The 18,787-nt window shown below is 45.9% G+C and overlaps 1 protein-coding gene across 1 annotated transcript in view; it reads right to left on the reverse strand.

The window, feature by feature from the left end:
* Window positions 1–18,205, reverse strand: part of LOC123847114 (guanylate cyclase 2G-like) — a 42,498-nt gene extending 24,293 nt beyond the window's left edge. The window contains 12 exon segments of the mRNA XM_064595543.1: window positions 219–290; window positions 820–924; window positions 1,637–1,720; window positions 4,119–4,256; window positions 6,585–6,748; window positions 11,814–11,853; window positions 11,855–12,007; window positions 14,619–14,728; window positions 16,231–16,368; window positions 16,371–16,578; window positions 16,689–16,749; window positions 18,039–18,205. Of these exon segments, the coding sequence (XP_064451613.1) occupies window positions 219–290; window positions 820–924; window positions 1,637–1,720; window positions 4,119–4,256; window positions 6,585–6,748; window positions 11,814–11,853; window positions 11,855–12,007; window positions 14,619–14,728; window positions 16,231–16,368; window positions 16,371–16,578; window positions 16,689–16,749; window positions 18,039–18,205 (1,440 nt within the window).
* Between the last annotated feature and the right edge of the window lie 582 nt (window positions 18,206–18,787).

Genomic DNA, 18,787 nt, shown 5'->3' on the forward strand with positions numbered 1-18,787 from the left:
TGTAAAATACTTCTCACTATTTACTTGGAATCAGGGAGGGAGAAAAGAATGGAAAATCTGATTGAAGCAGTGAATTTTAGAAGTGGAATCATTTTGTTTGAGGAGATCTGAGGAAGAGAGAATTTTCAGGAAAGATTACAGTTCAGTTTAACCCAAGACCCAGAACAACTCAAAAACACTGGTATTTGTTCTTTAAATGAGTTTTACATGATAATTACATTGACTATGTCATATGCAAATGACAGTTTGAATATCCAATCCATCGCCTTATCTGAGTTTCTCAAAACATTCTGAAAAAACAGTTATTTGAATTACTACCCGTGACTCTAGCAGAAGCACAGGGAGCTTCACATGTTGAATGGATCTGATTCTAACACATTGGATGATTTTGACCAGAACCACTGCACCCCGAGGCAGAGTACTTGACAGCCAGTCCTGGAAATTTCCCAGGAGATATCATAACCTGATTCAACGTTGACAAAGTCACCTGGTCTGGAGTCTTTTAAATACTTCCTTGTTCCTAACATAAAGCTGATGGTCACATACCATGGGTAGGATGAGTCCAGAAACATAATTTGGAAGTGATTATAATGTCTTAAGAGATGCTAACAGGCTCAGACAATTTCCACCCAGAGCAGAGGAAACCGGACTGTTGGCAATTCCACTGCTAATCATATCCCCTGCAGGTGGCCCAACAAGATAATTCAGGTCTTTCGATTAGACCCGAGAGGAACTGTTCTTGGATGAAGGGCAAAACATCGATAAGGTTCTTTATTAGCTGCTACTCGAACCCGAGGTAAGATGTACTAGTTTGTTTGCCTTAAGACTCCCTTTCTTGCAATACTGGGTGACAATGCAGATGTTGGGTGGTTCTGTGCAAATACCAAAGAAGGGGACAATGTTTTCATGCCTTAATTCATACACCTGAAAATAATAATAGTAGCTGATGATTACAGTATGTCTCCTGTGGCAGGAGCTCTGCTATGTACTTGACATACATGCAGCTAATTCTCACACAGAGAAAAGGTGAGAAAAGAACTATGACTGCTCCCATTTTACAGATGAGGAAACTGATGCTTAAACAGTAAAACAATGTGTTGAAGATCATACAATTTCTTAGTGGCAGAGCTGGGAGGTATATCCAGACAGCCTGCCTCTAGCAAATAAACCAGAGGAATGATCAAAGTCTAACCAAAACCATAGACCTGGCCCTTCTTCCAGATGTTCTTGGCTGTCAGTGCCAGTGGCGGGGAGAGGGGGGCATGCCAGGTCACAGATCTTGGGCAAGAAATCAGACTCCATGAATCTGACTCTATCCAAGGACCAGGTTCGAGGGAGGTGAGCAGCAGAGAGGATGGAGACACAGAGGATGGAGAGATAGAATTAAGACCCAAAAAATTAAGGAGAAAGAGCAAGGCTGGAAGGGGCCCCAGATTTCAGGTGCCTGGGTCAGGCTAAAGGATCTGAAGCCTAATGTCTGGGCTGTCAGGGGACGGGGGTAGTGGGCCAAGGTAAGGGAAGCAGCTTCCCACCATTGGTCCTGTGGCCTGGGGCATTTCCAGATGAGAACCAGGAGCTGGCAGCAGAGAGCCAGAGAACATCATTACTTTCTCTTTTCCGAGGGCAGGGGCCTCACCAGCCGGATTTCCTGCAGCACAGATGGTTTCCGGACCCAGGCTTTAGCTTGGTCACCAACATAGCAGATGGCCACATGGTTTCCCTGGAACCAGAGACAAAGTGGAATATTCTTAATCTAGGATGATCCAGAAAAAGCTCCACTCAGAAAAGACTAAGGGAAGCAGGAAAACCAGCAAGAAAGCCACCTACGAAAGGGACCATCAAGCTCCTCACGGCCCACATCAGCCCGAGGGCAGCACCTTCATGGAGGCGTTCAGCTAGTTGCTCAACACATGAGATCTCATTTACCAGACAACACAGTCCTGCGAGGTGGGTATGTCTAGCCTGTTTTCAGATGAGGTCCCTGAGGTTAAGTGACTTGTCTAAGGTCACACATCTGTAGGTAGTACAGCCAGAATCTGAACATCTGCCTTTAAGGATGCTCTGTTTCTATTACACAGTAATATCTCATTTTCATTCAGAGGAATAGTGAGCCGAGGTCTCAAGTGTAAGTCTGGAATCTGATACCTGGTTCAAGCCCATTTCTACTACTTACTGCTTACATAATCTTGAACAAGGGATTTCGCTTCTCCAGGCTTCCATTTCCTGATCTGTACCATGGAGATTAAAAATAAAACCCATCTTTGGGCGCCTGGGTGGCTCAGTTGGTTAAGCGACTGCCTTCGGCTCAGGTCATGATCCTGGAGTCCCTGGATCGAGTCCCGCATCGGGCTCCCTGCTCGGCAGGGAGTCTGCTTCTCCCTCTGACCCTCCCCCCTCTCATGCTCTCTCTATCTCATTCTCTCTCAAATGAATAAATAAAAATAAAATCTTTAAAAAAAATAAAATAAAATAAAACCCATCTTCGAAGGTTCTTACGAGGGTTCAGTCAGTTAAAATATGTAACACTGTTAATTCAAACCTGGGCACATATCAAGCTTTCAGTCAGTAGCATATCTTCTTGTCTGTCATTACTATTGAGTTTGCATTTAGAGAGTCCATCACTCACCACAAATCATAGGACAAGCTGGAAAAATTGGCGTAGAAGAAGAGAGAGAATCTGGACACAAGAGAAGGTAAGCCTCAACATGATTTAAATGTCAACCAAGATCTGCCACTTTTAGTATGGGGTTAATTGCAAAAGACTCAGGACTGTGATGGGGGTTCCATGGATACAGGGACCCCTGCGGGATGGAGGAGAGGGTCCTTGGAAGAGGAAATGCTTAAGTTGAACCCCGAAGGACAGGAAGGTACCAGATGGAGTGGGGCAGGGGCGGCAGGCATGGATTGTCTGAGGGCAAAACACGTATGGTATAAGCAGCAAGACCCATTGGATGAGTACAGGATTTAAGCCAGGAGAAACAATTTTTCTGAAAGTAGGTTGGGTAGAGAGCCTTAAGCCTGTGTTAAAGAGTTTGGACGCCATGATATGCGCAACAGAGGTGGGGACCCCAGTGATGGTGTCTGAGGGAAAGGAGGACAAACATTTCAGGAGGCTTAACCAATACAGATACGCTGTGGATTGTTGGCTGCCATCTCTAAATTGCTACTTGACCATAGTATACAGTTTTTTGGGGCACCTTGGTGGCTCATTCGGTTAAGCATCTGCCTTCGGTTCAGGTCATGATCCCAGGGTCCTGGGATTGAGCCCCACATTGGGGTCCCTGCTCAGTAGAGACCCTGATTCTCCTTCTCCCTCTGCTACTCCCCCTGCTTGTGCTCTCTCTCTCTTTCTGTTAAATAAAGAAATAAAATCTTTCAAAAAAAAATAGTTTTGTATTCATAAAGGTCCTTAGCATTTGATGAGTGATGATATCCAAGATGGTTTTTTGTAGTTGGAAAACCCAAGTAAATATTTAGAAACATAAGTTCAGTTGCATAAAGAAAGCTTTGGCTCCAATCTTTGCTAAATCCAGTTTAGGGCAAAGAACAAGTCTCCCCTTGTTTGGAGCTTTTGCCCCTACTCTCCAGGACTTCCATTTCAAAGAATAAATATAGGGGTTTTCTTTCTTCACATATTTTTCACCCAGGGGACTTGAACTTCTAAAGGAGTGAAGACTATGAAACATTAGGATGCTGGGGAACTAATTTTAAATTTTATATAATTTTAATTAATTTAAATTTATTTAGCCTCATGTGGTGAATGGCTACCTTATTGGACACTGTCGTCCTGGAGCATGGACTTCTGCATCCTTGCTATTCTGCACTGAGGAATCAGTTGTGGGTAATGTTGTCGCTGTGCTAGAAGGACTGGCAGTTGCTGAAGCTTGAAGCATAATCCTTGCCTGCCTTTCTCAGCCTCTCTCCCACACCCCAGACCGTTATGGCTCCTTTAGAAGTTCAAGTTTGAGAAGCACAAGTCTGGAGTCACAGAACTACCCTGGCTTTTACCTGGAGTGTCCCTCTATTCACAATACCCTGCCAGACAGAAAGGACATGCAGAGAATGGGACAGAGACACACACTAGGACCTGTAGGCAGCCACTTCGCCCTCAGGAGTACCTGGTAAAGCCCTACTGGGGCATAAAAGAGCTCTTGCCCCTGCTGGCTCTTGACAAAGGAACTGGCGTCCCCAGAAACCATCACACCAGAAGAATGACTCTTGTCCCCTCTCGGCACAGGTGTGCCTCTCCGAGATGGCTGTAAGACAGGAAGCAATTCCATTGTTCTCAGTAGCATGACCAAGTACCGAAGAGACTGTACCATTTACGGGTGAGGAAAATGAGTGCCAAGGTCACACAGTTAATACATGGGAGAGTCAGGATTCAAATCCTGATCCTCTGACCCAAAGTGTGAGTGCTTCCCTGCGACATGGCCCTCTTGGGTCCAGACCACCACAGACAGTGTCCTGGCTCAGACTCTGGGGTCAGACTGCCCAAATTCAAGTTCTGACTCTGGCACTTACCTAGATGTGTTACCTGATGCCAGAGTCCTCTTTCTAAATGAGAATCTGACCGCATGACCGCTCTATTTCATACCCCCAGTGCCTCCCCAACACCTAGAGAATGTGTTTAACACGGAGGAACCCTGTTTTTCAGGGAGAGTCTTACCTGGAAACCTAATGCAGAAACCAGGTAGGACAAAGCAGAGTTGCTTTGGCTGAAGAGGGAAGAAGGAGGCTCAGGATTCTTCTCCGTCACACCTCCACCCTCAATCTATTGTTCACCCCTGGCCAGACCAGTGAGCCCCAGAATCCCCAGGGACATTTGAAAATGACCTGCTAATGAATCCCAATCTGGTCTTCACATGTTGGACCTCCTTGACGTTGGTACCTCCAAGTCACCTTTTTTTTGAAAGTCCTAACTCACTCATTGAATGAATAGTATATATAAGGATACCAATAAAAAGAAACAACTACCACAAATGACAATTTTGAAAATAAAGCCTATATAACAGGAATGACATATACATAACATGAGAGAAATGTTTGATTTTGACAATAATGTATTCCTCATCTTTAAAGTCAACCTAAATGTCTGTTAGAACAAACGTGTATACTTTGGTCTGCCTTGGTGCTTTTTTTTTGACAAGCAACAACATTCTAGAACACTTTTCTTTTGCTTTGAACCATTTAAGATTCATACATCTGTTCAAGTACATAGATTCTTGTTATTCTCTTAATATCTTGAGTAGCATGTACTCCTGAGCAAGTACTATCTGAAATTCTAAACTGACTGATCTTTAAAATAAAATTCATTGCACTTGTAGGTTTTTTTTTTTTAGAGCTTTTTTTTTTTTAAAGATTTTATTTATTTATTTGAGAGAGAGAGAAAGAGAGAGAGCACATGAGAGGGGGGAGGGTCAGAGGGAGAAGCAGACTCCCCGCCGAGCAGGGAGCCCAATGCAGGACTCGATCCCGGGACTCCAGGATCATGACCCGAGCCGAAGGCAGTCGCTTAACCAACTGAGCCACCCAGGCGCCCCTGCACTTGTAGGTTTTTAATAAATTGAGATAAAGGTAAAATTGAGCCCCTCTCTCTCTCCCTCCCCCCAGGAACAAAGAGCTCTTCTTAAACTACAGAAACCCAAGTCTATCTTTCTACTCTAAAAAACATTTCTCACTAACATTTCCAGTAGGGCAATAAATGTTCCAGAATAATTAGTATACGCTTGCAAAGAGTGCACTGTTTAATATTAATAACAAAAACAGAGAAAAAGAAAAAAGGAAAGAAAGAAAAGACACTTCAGAATTCCAAGCGAAAATATGCTAAGTCATAAAAGATGGTCATAGTAGTATTTTTTGAAATTATGCAAATGTTATATACTTATCAAATAACATTATGCTTATTAAATGTGTGCCAAGCCTCCCAGTCTTGAGTGCCCCACATCTTAGCACATCCTGTGTTCCTTCTCTCCTGCTCCCCACTGACAAACCACTCTACCCAAATGTCACCTCCTTTCTGAAGCCTTCACGATGCTGAGACATTTACTCCCATTTGCAGGGCTTCTGTCTTACCATGTAGACGGACGTCTCTCAGAGTGCTTGCCTCCGTCAGGAGACATCACTTGCGGTATGTCGTCATGCCTTGCACTATGTTTGGCCTGCAGTCGATGTCTAACGTGTGTGTATTGAGCAAAAGAATCTTAACTGTTTTTGTCATCAGTAGATCAAAGGAGTTAATGTGGTTTTGAAAATAACTAAATGCTGCCCAGGAGACAACATTAATGTTTGAACAGGACGTATGGGTTCTTATGTCCACAGGGTAATAGAGCTGAAGGGAACCTTCGGGACCATCTGATCATTTTAAAGTATTGAAAAACTGATGCCCAGAAATGATGTCCCCCAAAGATATTCACCAAGGAAGAAATGGGAGGCCCAGAAGCAGAATGTGGGTCTTAAGACTCTGTTAAGCACCCACTTTATAAATAAGTCGGCCTCAGCTTTCAGAAACTCCTAGATGAGGCCCCTTCTGCAAATCACCAGCAGTGAGCAGGAAATGGCTATCTGGGCCACAGGTGTGGCTTCACCTTGTTCTGGGCCAGAATGGTGATGTCATCATAATTGATTTGCCACCATATGTCTTTATTCTGCTTTTGCAATTTTCCACTCTGCATCCTTAAAATCAGACCTATGATCACAGCTCCCAGGACAGTAATCAGGAGGGTCGTTGTGAGGATCACAGCAGTCACACCTGGAGGGCAGAGACATGTCATTGCTACAGCCTGCTGAAGAACCGAAGTGAGCACATCCGGGTCCTGGCTGGGCCTGCCAAGCAGATGCCTCAAAGGCAGGGGCCCAAGCTAGGATATACTGGGTCCACTCAGACTTGTCTCTTCCAAGGATTCTTTTCTAAACCCCCCCTCCGGTTCCCATGGCAACTACACTCACCTCCCCCTTTGTATAGAAACGTCCATTGTAGAGAATGGTGGTGACTGAACATTTCCTATGTGCTCTCCTTAGAGTTGTTCTCAGTTATGATCCATCCAGCTCCAGGGCTGGGCTCCTAACCACCATGCAACACTCCCTTGTTCAGACTCTCTCTAACTCCTTAGAAATGAAGCCCCTGAGACTCACATCCCAGGAGCCAGGTTTCCCTGGAGCTGAGGTTCTCTGCAGGGGAGGCAGGCGATGTTGGAGATTTCGGGGGTGACTGCAACTAGAGGGTGCTGCTGGCTTGTAGTTGGTGGGGGCCTGGGACACTGCTAAGCATCCTACAGTGCACAGGACACATCCCCACACAAAAAGCACCACTGCTGCTGAGACCCCCTCCCGTGGAGAATCCCTACCTGCCACCTTCTCCGAGCACCCTCCCTGACCCGTAGAAGCGGGTGCGGGGTCACAGAGCTCATTGTAAAATCCACAGCTGGGTCTGTCTTCAGGAAGCGAGCCATGGGGCCAACAAATCATGGAGAAATTCCTCATGGGTCTTTGAAAAAAAAAAAGACAATTGAAAGTCAGGGCTCACTTGATTTATTCTACTCTACTATTATTCTACTCTACTATTTACTGAAACATTTGGTGACCCATCCGATTTCCGCACCTCACCTAGACTCTCCAAATTCACCTGCAGATGATCTAATTCATGGAAGGGCAATATCTTTCTGTTGGGTAAAAGAGCTGACTTAAACGTTTGATTTAAACCCTGTCACTTTTGATTTAAAAACAATCTGCCGACTCTCTGGGGCTGCTGGGATTTGCTCCCATGTTGGATATAGACAAATCTTGTTACAGAGCACCTTGCCCTTTCACAGACAAAAACATCTCCCCCCACGCGGAGAATGCCTCTTCCTACAACACTGAGGATCTGTTTTGCCATCGTTATTGCATTTCCTGGGCCAACTTACCTTGGCACTTTAAAATTCCATGAGAGTAGGGAGGAAAAAAGTGTCAAATCAAATCTGGATTAGGGGTGGTGGTGACAGTGGGGACAAGTAGAAATTCAATTAAGGTTTAGGTTTCCTTTCAGTTTTCTCATTGATTTAGAGCTGAAAGAAAAAAACGGATTTTTCTAGGGATTCCTGGGCTCGGGAACCCAGAACAACAGCCAGGTCCTGGCGTCCACCAAGCTCTGGATTTGGGAATCAGGCCGCCCGGGTGAGTGGATTCAGCTGGCTGGGGATTCAACCCTGCGAGGGGGCGCTGTGACCCCTAGGCCAGGGCCTCTCCCTGAGATCATAGGCCAGTGAGACCTGCCTGGTTGTGGTGTCAGAGGAGGCCCAGGTCCCGGTGGAGGTGCACTTGGGGCGGTGGGGGGTGCTGTGTTCTAAACTGGAATCTGAAGTGGCTGAGCCACGACCACCACCAAGGGCAAAATTATTTTAAAGGCCCGAAGTCGATCTTCATATGAGTTCAGAGAGCTACAGACAACCTGTGTGGTGGGTTCCAGGAGCTGAATCCCAAACTGGCCTCCCAGCAGGACCCTCCCCTCCCAGGTCCCTTCCTGTAGCACCATCTACATGTGGAGAAATGTCCTGCCCAGGACCTGATTACTTTCTGATAGCTGTCATATTGAAGAAAAGGAAGAAAGAGCGTCCTGTTTCTGGATTTCTGTAGGGCATAGACTGAGTAATTCATGTGCCTTTCTTCCTGGGAGTCTACAAACACGGGGCCGGTGATTCCTGGGAAGAGAGAAGATGCCCACGATGAGGAGGAGGGAAAGGTGCGTGTAGCTTGAAATGCCAGCCCACCAGCTCCCACCAGCAGAACGCCCGCCTCACAGCCACCAGGAGCCAGCCGTGAGGTTTTTGCCATTTCAGGGAATCTGAGAAAGGGGTAAGGAGGAGTGTGAGAAAAAGAAGATGGTTCAGAGGTAGTCCTCTCGTGGCCCAAAGGCCACTGTGGGCAGGGAGATGTACGTCGTTAGGCCTATGCTGGGGAGCACACCCAACATTAAAAAAAAGAAGCTAAGCAGTTTTTAACTAATTTCACATAAAACCCAAGATTTATGCTTCTCTACAACAATCAGATGTGACGAAATGAGGCAGATGACATGCCAGGCCCCAGGCACGAGTTCGCAAACTTTGTTCCTAGTGAGTCCCTTCCCTCCTGGTTTTGGCATTGACATGGTGCCTGTCCTGGCCCAGGTGTGTTCATTGTCCTTGCTTAGGATTCGCTCAACCACGCACAAAGGACACACCTGCGACTAAGGACACGTGGTCCGACATAGGACTTATTGTTGATTTGTTCCCGTTGGGGACAGGACACAAAATGACCATTTATTAAGCACCTGCTCTGTGCCCAGCACTGCAAGTCCTAGTGATTTCACACATCTAGTCCCAGTGGACCCTGCAAGGGAGGCACCATCATCCACTCCTTAACAAGCAGAGCGGGGAGGCAGACTCCCCTGAGTTTTCAGAGCCAGGAAGAGAGGCAGGCCTACTGGGCCCCAAGGTCCGTATTCTTCCCAGCAGCCCATGCTGCTTTCCTATGCATATGCGTGCTGACATCCTGAACGTGGGGCTTGAGCACAGCTCCCTGCTAAGGTCTGCACAGAGGGGCTGGAGCAAATGCGATGACCAACATTGCTGCTTTCAGTGGGAATTGTGTTCATTGTGCAAAGAGGGGATGGGATCTCCATTTCCTAATTCGACCTCCTTGGCCAAGGTCATCTTTTCAATTGGTGTAAAGACCTTCAGCACCAACTAGTTCTGTGGCTGTGGTCCTGGCCACTGTGTGGCAGAGATGAATACAAGAAGCTGAGACTTGTATCCTAACTCTGTTAAGGGCCAGTCCTCCAGCACAGAAGAGAACAGAAGCCAGTTTGGAAGGAGTGAGGGGTCTCCAGCCTTGAGTCCTGGAAAGCCCTGGCACCCCAGAACCCCAAGGGGACATGCCTTGGGCTCTCTTAAAGGGCCTTGCTGGCCCTCACACCCTCCGCTAATTCTAGCATTAGGAATTTTTAAAGGGCAGGAAAGAGGAAATAAATTGATCTGGCAGAGGGGATAAAACAAGAGCAGGAAGACACACTCCTCCCCCCCACCTCCCTTTTTTTTTTAAGCAAATGCTTCAGGGTCATCAAGAAAAGGAGGGAGGGCAGCTGGTTAATATTTCCACTTGGAAAAGGAGTTGATGGAGTACACACGAACTGAGTCTGTGAAAACCCCAAGGAGCAGGCCTTGGTTATCCTCTTTAAGTCTCAGGACAAAGTTTAGGCTCTAATTTATTAAGTGAGCGATAAGCCAAAGAAAACACAAATAGCTAGCATTTAATGAGCACTACACCTCACCGTTAACCCAACAGTAAGAACCTGAGCCCCTAGAGAGAGGCAGGCCTTAGTATGATTTCTGGCTCCACCATCTAATGACCTTGTCCCCTCGGGCAAGTACATAACTCTTCTGGGCCTCAGTTTCCCAACTAGATCACGTGATCTGGGAGCAACTCTTTATGCCCTGGGTGGGAGGGAGGATGGTTTAATTGAAAGAGGGCAGATTTCGGAGCCAGGTTGGCCCAGCTGCTGTATTTGCTGTGAGACATGGGGTGAGTTCCATAACCTCTCTGAACCTGAGTCTCACCTCACTTATTTACACAATGAGGAGAAAGCCACTGTCATGGTGAGTATGATAGTTAAATGAGGTACAATAGGCATACTACCATTCCCCACTCCCAAAGCACATAGTAGGTCTTCACTACATGTTCTATTCACTTAGTCAACAAAAATACAAGTGCCTACTAAGGGCTAGGCACTGTTCTCCCCGTAGAACCTGGTACAGAGCTAACACTTAGTAGATGACTCCCCAGATATTTATCAGTTGATCATCTTACTTGTTAGGATCCACAATGGGCCACCTTGTTCCTAATAGAACCCTTGTCATCAGTGATCCATCATCACATTCCAGGTCAGATCAGCCCCACCCTGGGAGTAGCTCCAGCTCTGGCAATGGTGTCTCTATAAAAAACTCTCCGTGGGAGGGATACCTGGGTGGCTCAGTCTGTTAAGCATCTGCCTTCAGCTCAGGTGATGATCCCAGGGTCCTGGGATCCAGTCCCACATCGGGCTCCTTGCTCAGCAGGGAGCCTGCTTCTCCCTCTCCCACTCTCCCTGCTTGTGTTCCCTCTCTGTCAAATAAATAAATAAATAAATAAATAAATAAATAAATAAATAAATAAAATCTTAAAAAAAAATTCTCTGGGGGAATCAGACACTTTGCCCCATCATCCCACACAGTCAGGGATCACCACTGGCTGCTGATCTCTCTCCTGACTGTCTTCTCCCTGTGCTCGAGCATCTGCTTGCCTTGACCTGTCCTACCTCCACATCTCTGATCCCCCCTGGTCCTGGCATCCTGCCAGGAAAGGGAATTAATGTGGCCTGAGTTCACTGGGATCTCTTCTGTCACTTCCATGCACTGGTTTATTAGGTACTCGAAACCACAGCCCAGAGACAGATGTTCTCAGGAGTCTCATTTTTCAGGTAAAGGGACAGATGTGTAGGGAGGTTAAGAAATTCCCCCTCAAGGCCCACAGTTAGGAAATAAAAGAACTGGGATGGGAGCCCAGTTCTCTAACTCCAAAGGCCACTGATATTTCACCCAGCAACCTCTGTCCTCCTCTGTGATCGTGGGGTGCAGATTTCACAAGACGGCATCAGACTACTATTTATTGTGGGCTCTGGAAGATGAGAAAGTGGTGTGCGTGTGTGTGTGTGTTTGTGTGTTAGGGGTGTGGGGCAAGCAGAGGGGAAATAAGAGGGAGACTATCAGAGCCAAACACAAATATCCTCCAAGGAGGGGGCAGGGGTCTGCGCAGGAAGGCCCCACGCCAGACCTGCTCCTCCGTGGAAGTGGTGCTGAAGAAGGGCAGGCCTCCTCAGCCTTTGGTAGACTTGCTTCCAGAAGCCTGCATCTCCAGGGCCTTCTCCATAGGAGTCCAGGGCTATGAGAAACACTGACTCGTAGACCGTGGGGAAGTGTGTCACCTTCTGATTTGTCAATACCTCCTTCCAAAAGCTCTCCTAAAGCACAAAGAAATAAATGTCGCCATTCGTAGGACATACCCCTGTTCAACAGAACTGCTTAAAGACAATGTCAAATTTTAATCTCTTGCTCGTAATCCTCAGAAACACAATGACTCTGGAAGGCCTGCCACGTGAGGTCCACATTTTCAAGCCAGCACGAAGCAGTGGGATGGAAGCCAAATAAGACTAATAAAGAATAAAAGCTTACCTGGGGTGTCAAGCAGCCTAAGATGCAGAAAGCTTACCTTCTACCAATGGGTGGCAAAAAGCTTGAAAAATTGAGGACTGTTGATTCTCAATTTTCTGCTTGTGGCTTCAGTGGTTTGTTAGGATCGTTATTATCTATATTATTACTATTATGAAATTAATGCCCACTTACTGTATGTATCTATGCATGAAGTACAGCAGGCCTTTCCTGATTTCCCTACGGCTCCCTCCTGTCTGTTCCGAGACGTATCCAACCGTTCTAGGCCTGTACAGAGGACTGTGTATGTGCATGTGTATGCATTTTACATAAATAATATCACACTAACACTATACTGCTGTTCTGTGCCTTGATATTTTTCCCCATATAGGAAGCCTATATTGGGGATATTTTATAGAATGAATTTATGCTATTCCTTTTTTTAAAGTAGCGTGAATTCAATTGCACGGACGTTGTATGGTATATTTTTAATTCTATAAGCTTTCTGCCACTGCAAGCCAGTTGGAAGGTGATTGTCAAGCCTTGGGGAGAAAGTGACGAGGGGGTTGAAGGCTTCCCTGCCAGTACTAAGACCTGTCCCAGTCTCTCCTCATCTGGCTGCAGCAGGCAGAGGAGATAGAAGCGAAGAGAAAAGGTGGCCAGCAATAACAAAGGGAGGCAGGAGGACGTTCTGGGAAGTCTGGCATATGTTTAGAATTCCGGCTGGCTGCCCAGAGAAATCTGAGACACTTTGGGCAATCCAAAATACTTCTTGATAAAAAGATAAAAGAACTCCAGAATATTATTATACATTTTTCTTTACTCCCTTTTGCTCTGTTTCAGCTCATGATTATATAAAACAAGCTCACTTTATGGGGCACCCGGGTGGCTCAGTCCAGTAAGGGTCCAGCTCTTGGTTTCGTCTCAGGTCATGATCTCATGGGTCGTGGGATAGAGCCCTGCCTTAGGCTCTCTGCTCAGTAGGGAATCTGCTTGAAGATTCTCTCCTGCTGCCCCTCCCCTCACTTGTGCTCTCTCTCTCAAATAAATAAATAAATCTTTAAAAAAATAAAATAAAACAAAACCAAGTTCACTTTAGAAAGATCAATCTGCTATAAAAATTATACAGCGTGTCCATAGCTAAATGTACGCGGCATTTTTTAGGAGCCTGCGAGTGGGATGTGCTGGTTAAATGGACAGACCCTGAGGCCAGCCTACTTGGGTTTGAACACTAGCTCTCCCTCCTCCTAGTCCCATGGCCTCGGGCAAGTTATTTCTGCCCTCAGGGACTCAGTCTCCTCATCGATAAAATGAGGGCAATAAAAAGTACCTCCCCATCAGGTGGTGTGAGCTGAAATGGGTTTCAGTATATCAAGTGCTCACGATGGGGCCTGGTACCAGTCAGCACTCCATAAGGCAGAGTTATTGGGGTGAAGGGCTCAGTCCCAGTGTCCAAAAGACCCAGTGTAGAGGACTAGCTATGCCACTGGGGAGCTCTGAGCTCTTGGGTAAGGTACCTTAGTTATCTGAGCCTCTGGTTGGTTCTTTGTCTGAAATGCTAATAACGTCTACCTTCCAAGGTTGTTGGAAATGAGTTCCACGATGGTGTAAATCGAGGCTGGAATATCTGCCTCACGGGGCTCTCAGAATACTGAGTGCAACAGGACAAGTAATATGTGTACGTGTAGGAACTGAGAGGAGGTATGCGGTACGTTCTAGCCATCCCGATCATTACCACATGAACCAAACCACCTAAGAATTGCCTTATGGGACCAGTATATTGGTCTTGCCAGGCCTTTGCTGGGGCTCCAACAGGACCTCTAACTCACAATGCAGAAGAACTCTTTGAGCTCCATTTCAGTGTCCCGATCATAAAATGAGGACATAAGGGTACACCTCAGCGTTAACCCAACAGTAAGAACCTGAGCCCCTAGAGAGAGGCAGGCCTTAGTATGATTTCTGGCTCCACCATCTAATGACCTTGTCTCCTCGGGCAAGTACATAACTCTTCTGGGCCTCAGTTTCCCAATTAGATCACGTGATCTGGGAGCAACTCTCCTAGTCCCATAGTCTGGCTTATAAGGTAGTAGTGAGTATTCGGTGAGCTAATGCATCTGGCACATAGCAAGTGTTCCCTATTTGTTAATTCTTTTTTTTTTTTTTTAAGATTTTATTTATTTATTTGAGAGACAGAGAGAGAGTGAGCAACAGAGAATGCGAGTGGGGGAGGGGCAGAGGGAGGAGGAGAGAGAGAATCTCTGCTCCCTGCTGAGCACAGAGCCCAATGTGGGGCTCGATCCCATGACCCTGAGATCATGCCCTGAGCCGAAACCAAGAGTCGGACACTCAACTGACGGAGCCACCCAGGCACCCTGACTTGTTACTTCTTACTGAGGGGGTCACTGAGGGCTTATCAGCACCCACCTCCAACCACTGCACAAGAATGAAGACAAATTCTCCTGTGCTGAGTCCCAGGTTCTCTGCAGTCAGCAGAATAATTTTTGCATCCGCCGAGCTGCAGATTCGGATGATAACTAAGAAGAGAAGACAAAGTCAGTCACTGGCATGTGCTCACGTGCACACACACGCACACACTTTTTTAAAAAGTGTGGCCTGAAGTCACCCCAAATGAGCAAATGAGCCCTGAACTTTCTCTCTCCTTGAGCAAGCTTGAGGAAACAGGAATGCCTAAACCGTCCCCAGTGTGGACACTTCATGAACCGTGTCCGCAGTCCACAGGCTGGGGGCTTTCGCCCTGCAGCCCAAAAATCCTCACTGCGGGTCTCTCCTGAAGTACAAGCCAACAAAATCGGTGGCCGCTTCTTGCTCTAGTTTCTTCATTTAATTCACCCAGAGCAAAGGATCTGGCTTGTGACTCATCAGCCACATAGCAGTTAGGAGGAGTTCGAAGATGACCCAGAATCAGGAGCATTCAGACCTTCTGAGTTTGGATGGGGGGCGAGGAGGAGGAACAGGCCATCCCGCTTTTCTTCCCTCCAAACACATCAGCATGCATTTTGAGGACACCCAACTGAAGCAGTGACTTACTTTTTAAATGCAGTAAATGAGAGTCTGCTTGTTTGGGTCCCAATTGTGTGTTGCAGAGGATATAGCAGTTGGCACGAGAGAAGACCCGTGCCCTCAGGAAGCTGACAGTCACACAGCATACAAGTGAAGAGTTAAAGAGAGCATGTAAGGTTCTGGTTTGGGAGGGGGAAAGGAGGCTCTGATATTAACGTGTGTGTGGGGGGGTGGGGGCTACTGCTCCATATCAGACAGTCAGAAAAGGCCCCTCAGACAAGGTGGGCTCTGCGCTGAATCTGGAAGGATAAGAGGAAGCTACCCACAGAAAGAGTGCTGGGTGGGGTGGGGTGGGTGGGGTGGCAGGTGGCACTCCAGGCCAAGGGATCAGCAAGTCCTCAAGTCCCAAGGCCATGAAGGCCATAAAGGGCTTAATTTATTTGAAGAACAGAAAAGAGTCAGTTACTACATCATGCTAGAAAGGAGAGCCTCTTAAGTACCACAATAAGAATAATTGCTATCTTATGCTGACCAGTTACTAAGTTCAGCACACAACAGGCATGACTTTAGTTAATCCTCACCATTCTATGAGGTAGATAGGAAGACTGTCTCCGTTTTACAGGGAAGGTATCTGAGGCACAGAGAGGTTAATGGACTTGCTCAAGAGCACGCTGCTAGAAAGTGTCAGAGGCTGGTTTCAAACCCACGGCTGTTTATCTCCAGTGCCTGTGCTCTAAACAATAACCCAAATGAAGGACCCAGCCCACCTGGAAGATGCTTCCAGAACCTACTCTGTACATCATAACACTATAGCATCAGAGATTTCACTTTAGATTTTAAAAAAAATGACTTTGTTGTTGGTGATGCTTTTATGTATCATTAATTTTGCACCCCGTTTCTTTCTGCTTCCATCCATAGAAAAATGAAGAGTTCTTTGGTTTTTTTTTTTTCAAACAATCTGCTTTTCTCATTTGGCTCTCTAAACATAAGCAACAGAAGACTCTTTCCTACTTACTTCTGGCAGCCAATGACATGCTTCTAAGGTTCTCTTGAAGGAAGGCTGGGTCATTGTTGGTGTATTTCACACTGACAGTGAGAGTGAAATGGGTTTTGAGTCCCTTCTCTACAACCTTCCACAATTCATCCACTCCATCCAGGAGGAAGTCCCAGAGTGACCTCCAAACACCCCAGTGTGTTTCCAGCCCAGGTACTGGAGACTTCTCTGGAGCACATCACCAATTTTGTGCCTGGGTGACACGAGTGTCACATGGGTGTCATGTAAGAAGTTGTCCTCCGGTTTTGCAGTTTGTCCAGTGAAGCCAAACACAGGGATATTCCACTCTGAGGCCAGCAAGCCAATAATCTTGAAAGGAACCAAAGGGATGTCTTTCCATAATTCAGTTTACACTACACTCAAACCCTATCATAAGGTATCTATGTAAACTTAGAATTTGGTAAGTCTATGGGTCATACTGAACCCTCTCTTTTGGAATATTGATGGTAATGTTTTGGATCCATCTTGAGGATGCAAAACCTCAAAGGACAAGAATAACCACAGCAAGCATTTATTGACTGATTTCTTCCTTACTCACTTCTCAATACTTTTCATTAGGAGCTTACTATTTACAACCAACTTTGGAGACCCTGCTCTTAAAGGAGCTTATGATCACTTATTACAGGAGCTAAGATATATAAAAATAGTTTCAGAGTTGAATATACCCTTCAATATTTATAGGCTATAGACCTACAGGAGTTAAGAAAAGTAAAAAATTACTTCTGATCGGGGAATTAGGGATATGAGGGGTGAGAGTGGAGGAGTGAAGAAAGACTCCATGGCATTTGAACTTGACTTTGAAGAATGAGTAGGCTCTGGACAGCTAGAAACGTGTCAGAAGAAAAATTCCAGAAGAGACCAAGATCCAAGGTCAAGTGTGAACTTCATTTGCTAGCAGCCACTCATGACAGTTATGCAGTATTTTTTTTTTAAAGATTTTATTTATTTATTTGAGCGAGAGAATGAGATAGAGAGAGCATGAGAGGGGGGAGGGTCAGAGGGAGAAGCAGACTCCCCGCCGAGCAGGGAGCCCGATGCGGGACTCGATCCCGGGACTCCAGGATCATGACCTGAGCCGAAGGCAGTCGCCTAACCAACTGAGCCACCCAGGCGCCCAGTTATGCAGTATTTTTGAGAGTGAGGGCTATGATGCTCTTTCCTACTCCTGCCTTGCATCCACACCTCTCAGAGGACAAGATACCAAGGACTTCCACAAAGCTAATCCCATTAACTAAACAGATACAAGTCATTTGATTGTCTTCTTTGCTTGCCCCAGTTTATTGCAATCTGTCATACTTCACTCTTTCCCATTTACTCTCAACATCACTGAATAATTTATCACACACACCAAAGGGAAACCTACACAAACAAATGACGTTTTTCTGCTTGAAACAAAACATTCATTTTCTACTTAATTTTCCTGAGCTGTGTGGCTGACAACATTCGAGTGAATAGTACGAGTCTACACACAACAGCACCATGTCCAAACAATCGACGAGTTTGTTAGTGAACATCTATCTACAAGTTAGTGAGTGAACTAACAATTATTGATTTGAAAGGCTTTCTTTCAAGAGAATATTACCTGTTCTAATTACATGGTCTAATTACATCTCAAAGAAATGGAGTGGTTATATAGTTATTATTTATACATAGTTATTATTTATAATAATGTCATCCTTGCCAAGAGATTATTCAAGTCTGTCCCATCACCTTTAAAACCATCCCTTCCGATGAAAACCAGCCAAAGTTTTTAGAAGGCTATACTCTACCTCTGCTGCTTTGGACATCCTGGTCCAAACAGGGCAGAAATCTGTTGTCTCTGGACCTGATTGGTGAGAATAGCAAGAGACTCCTTGGTGCTGCAAGTTGAGTTGTTATAAGTGAATTCCCAGCTGAAGCTTCTGAGGTCCACTGTCTCTGAGTTGATCTTGTCCATGGCAATCTGGAGACCTGCACCCAGCCTTTGCACACTGAATGGATGGGAGATGTTCCAGGGAACCTGGAAGCCCACAGCGAGGTTAACAGCCTCAAGCCAAGTCACCAGCATACTAGTGAAGAGTGTCAGAATTAATGTTGGCTGGGCAGCATGACTTTCAATCCCCAAACAGAGCCCAGACCTGAGTGAGGCCTCAGCACCTATCCTGGGAGCCATGAATGGTCATCTAACACCTGTATCACTGCAGAACTCAGAGGCTCAGCCTCCTGACCACTCATGCCAGGAGCATGCTCTGCATCCCCCTCCCCCTCCCATTTACAAACTTCTTAAAACTTATACTCCCACTCTAGATAATTTTAGATTTTTTACATTTATAGGTTGTCTTTCTCTGAGAGCCAATTTGGGGGATTTGACCTAAATAAATAAGATCATATGATAAAATTTAACCACAGTCAAAAATTAGACATTTATTGACTTGGAAAGGTAGTCACAATGTTTTAAGTGAGGAAGCACACTATAAAAACAACAATAACTGGGGCCCCTGGGTGGCGCAGTCAGCTGAGCATCCAACTCTATTTTGGC

Source organism: Mirounga angustirostris, unplaced genomic scaffold (genome assembly GCF_029215605.1).
Source record: "Mirounga angustirostris isolate CCGP_5_RB_7025 unplaced genomic scaffold, mMirAng1.0.hap1 SCAF_6, whole genome shotgun sequence".
Classification (NCBI taxonomy): Eukaryota; Metazoa; Chordata; class Mammalia; order Carnivora; family Phocidae; genus Mirounga; species Mirounga angustirostris.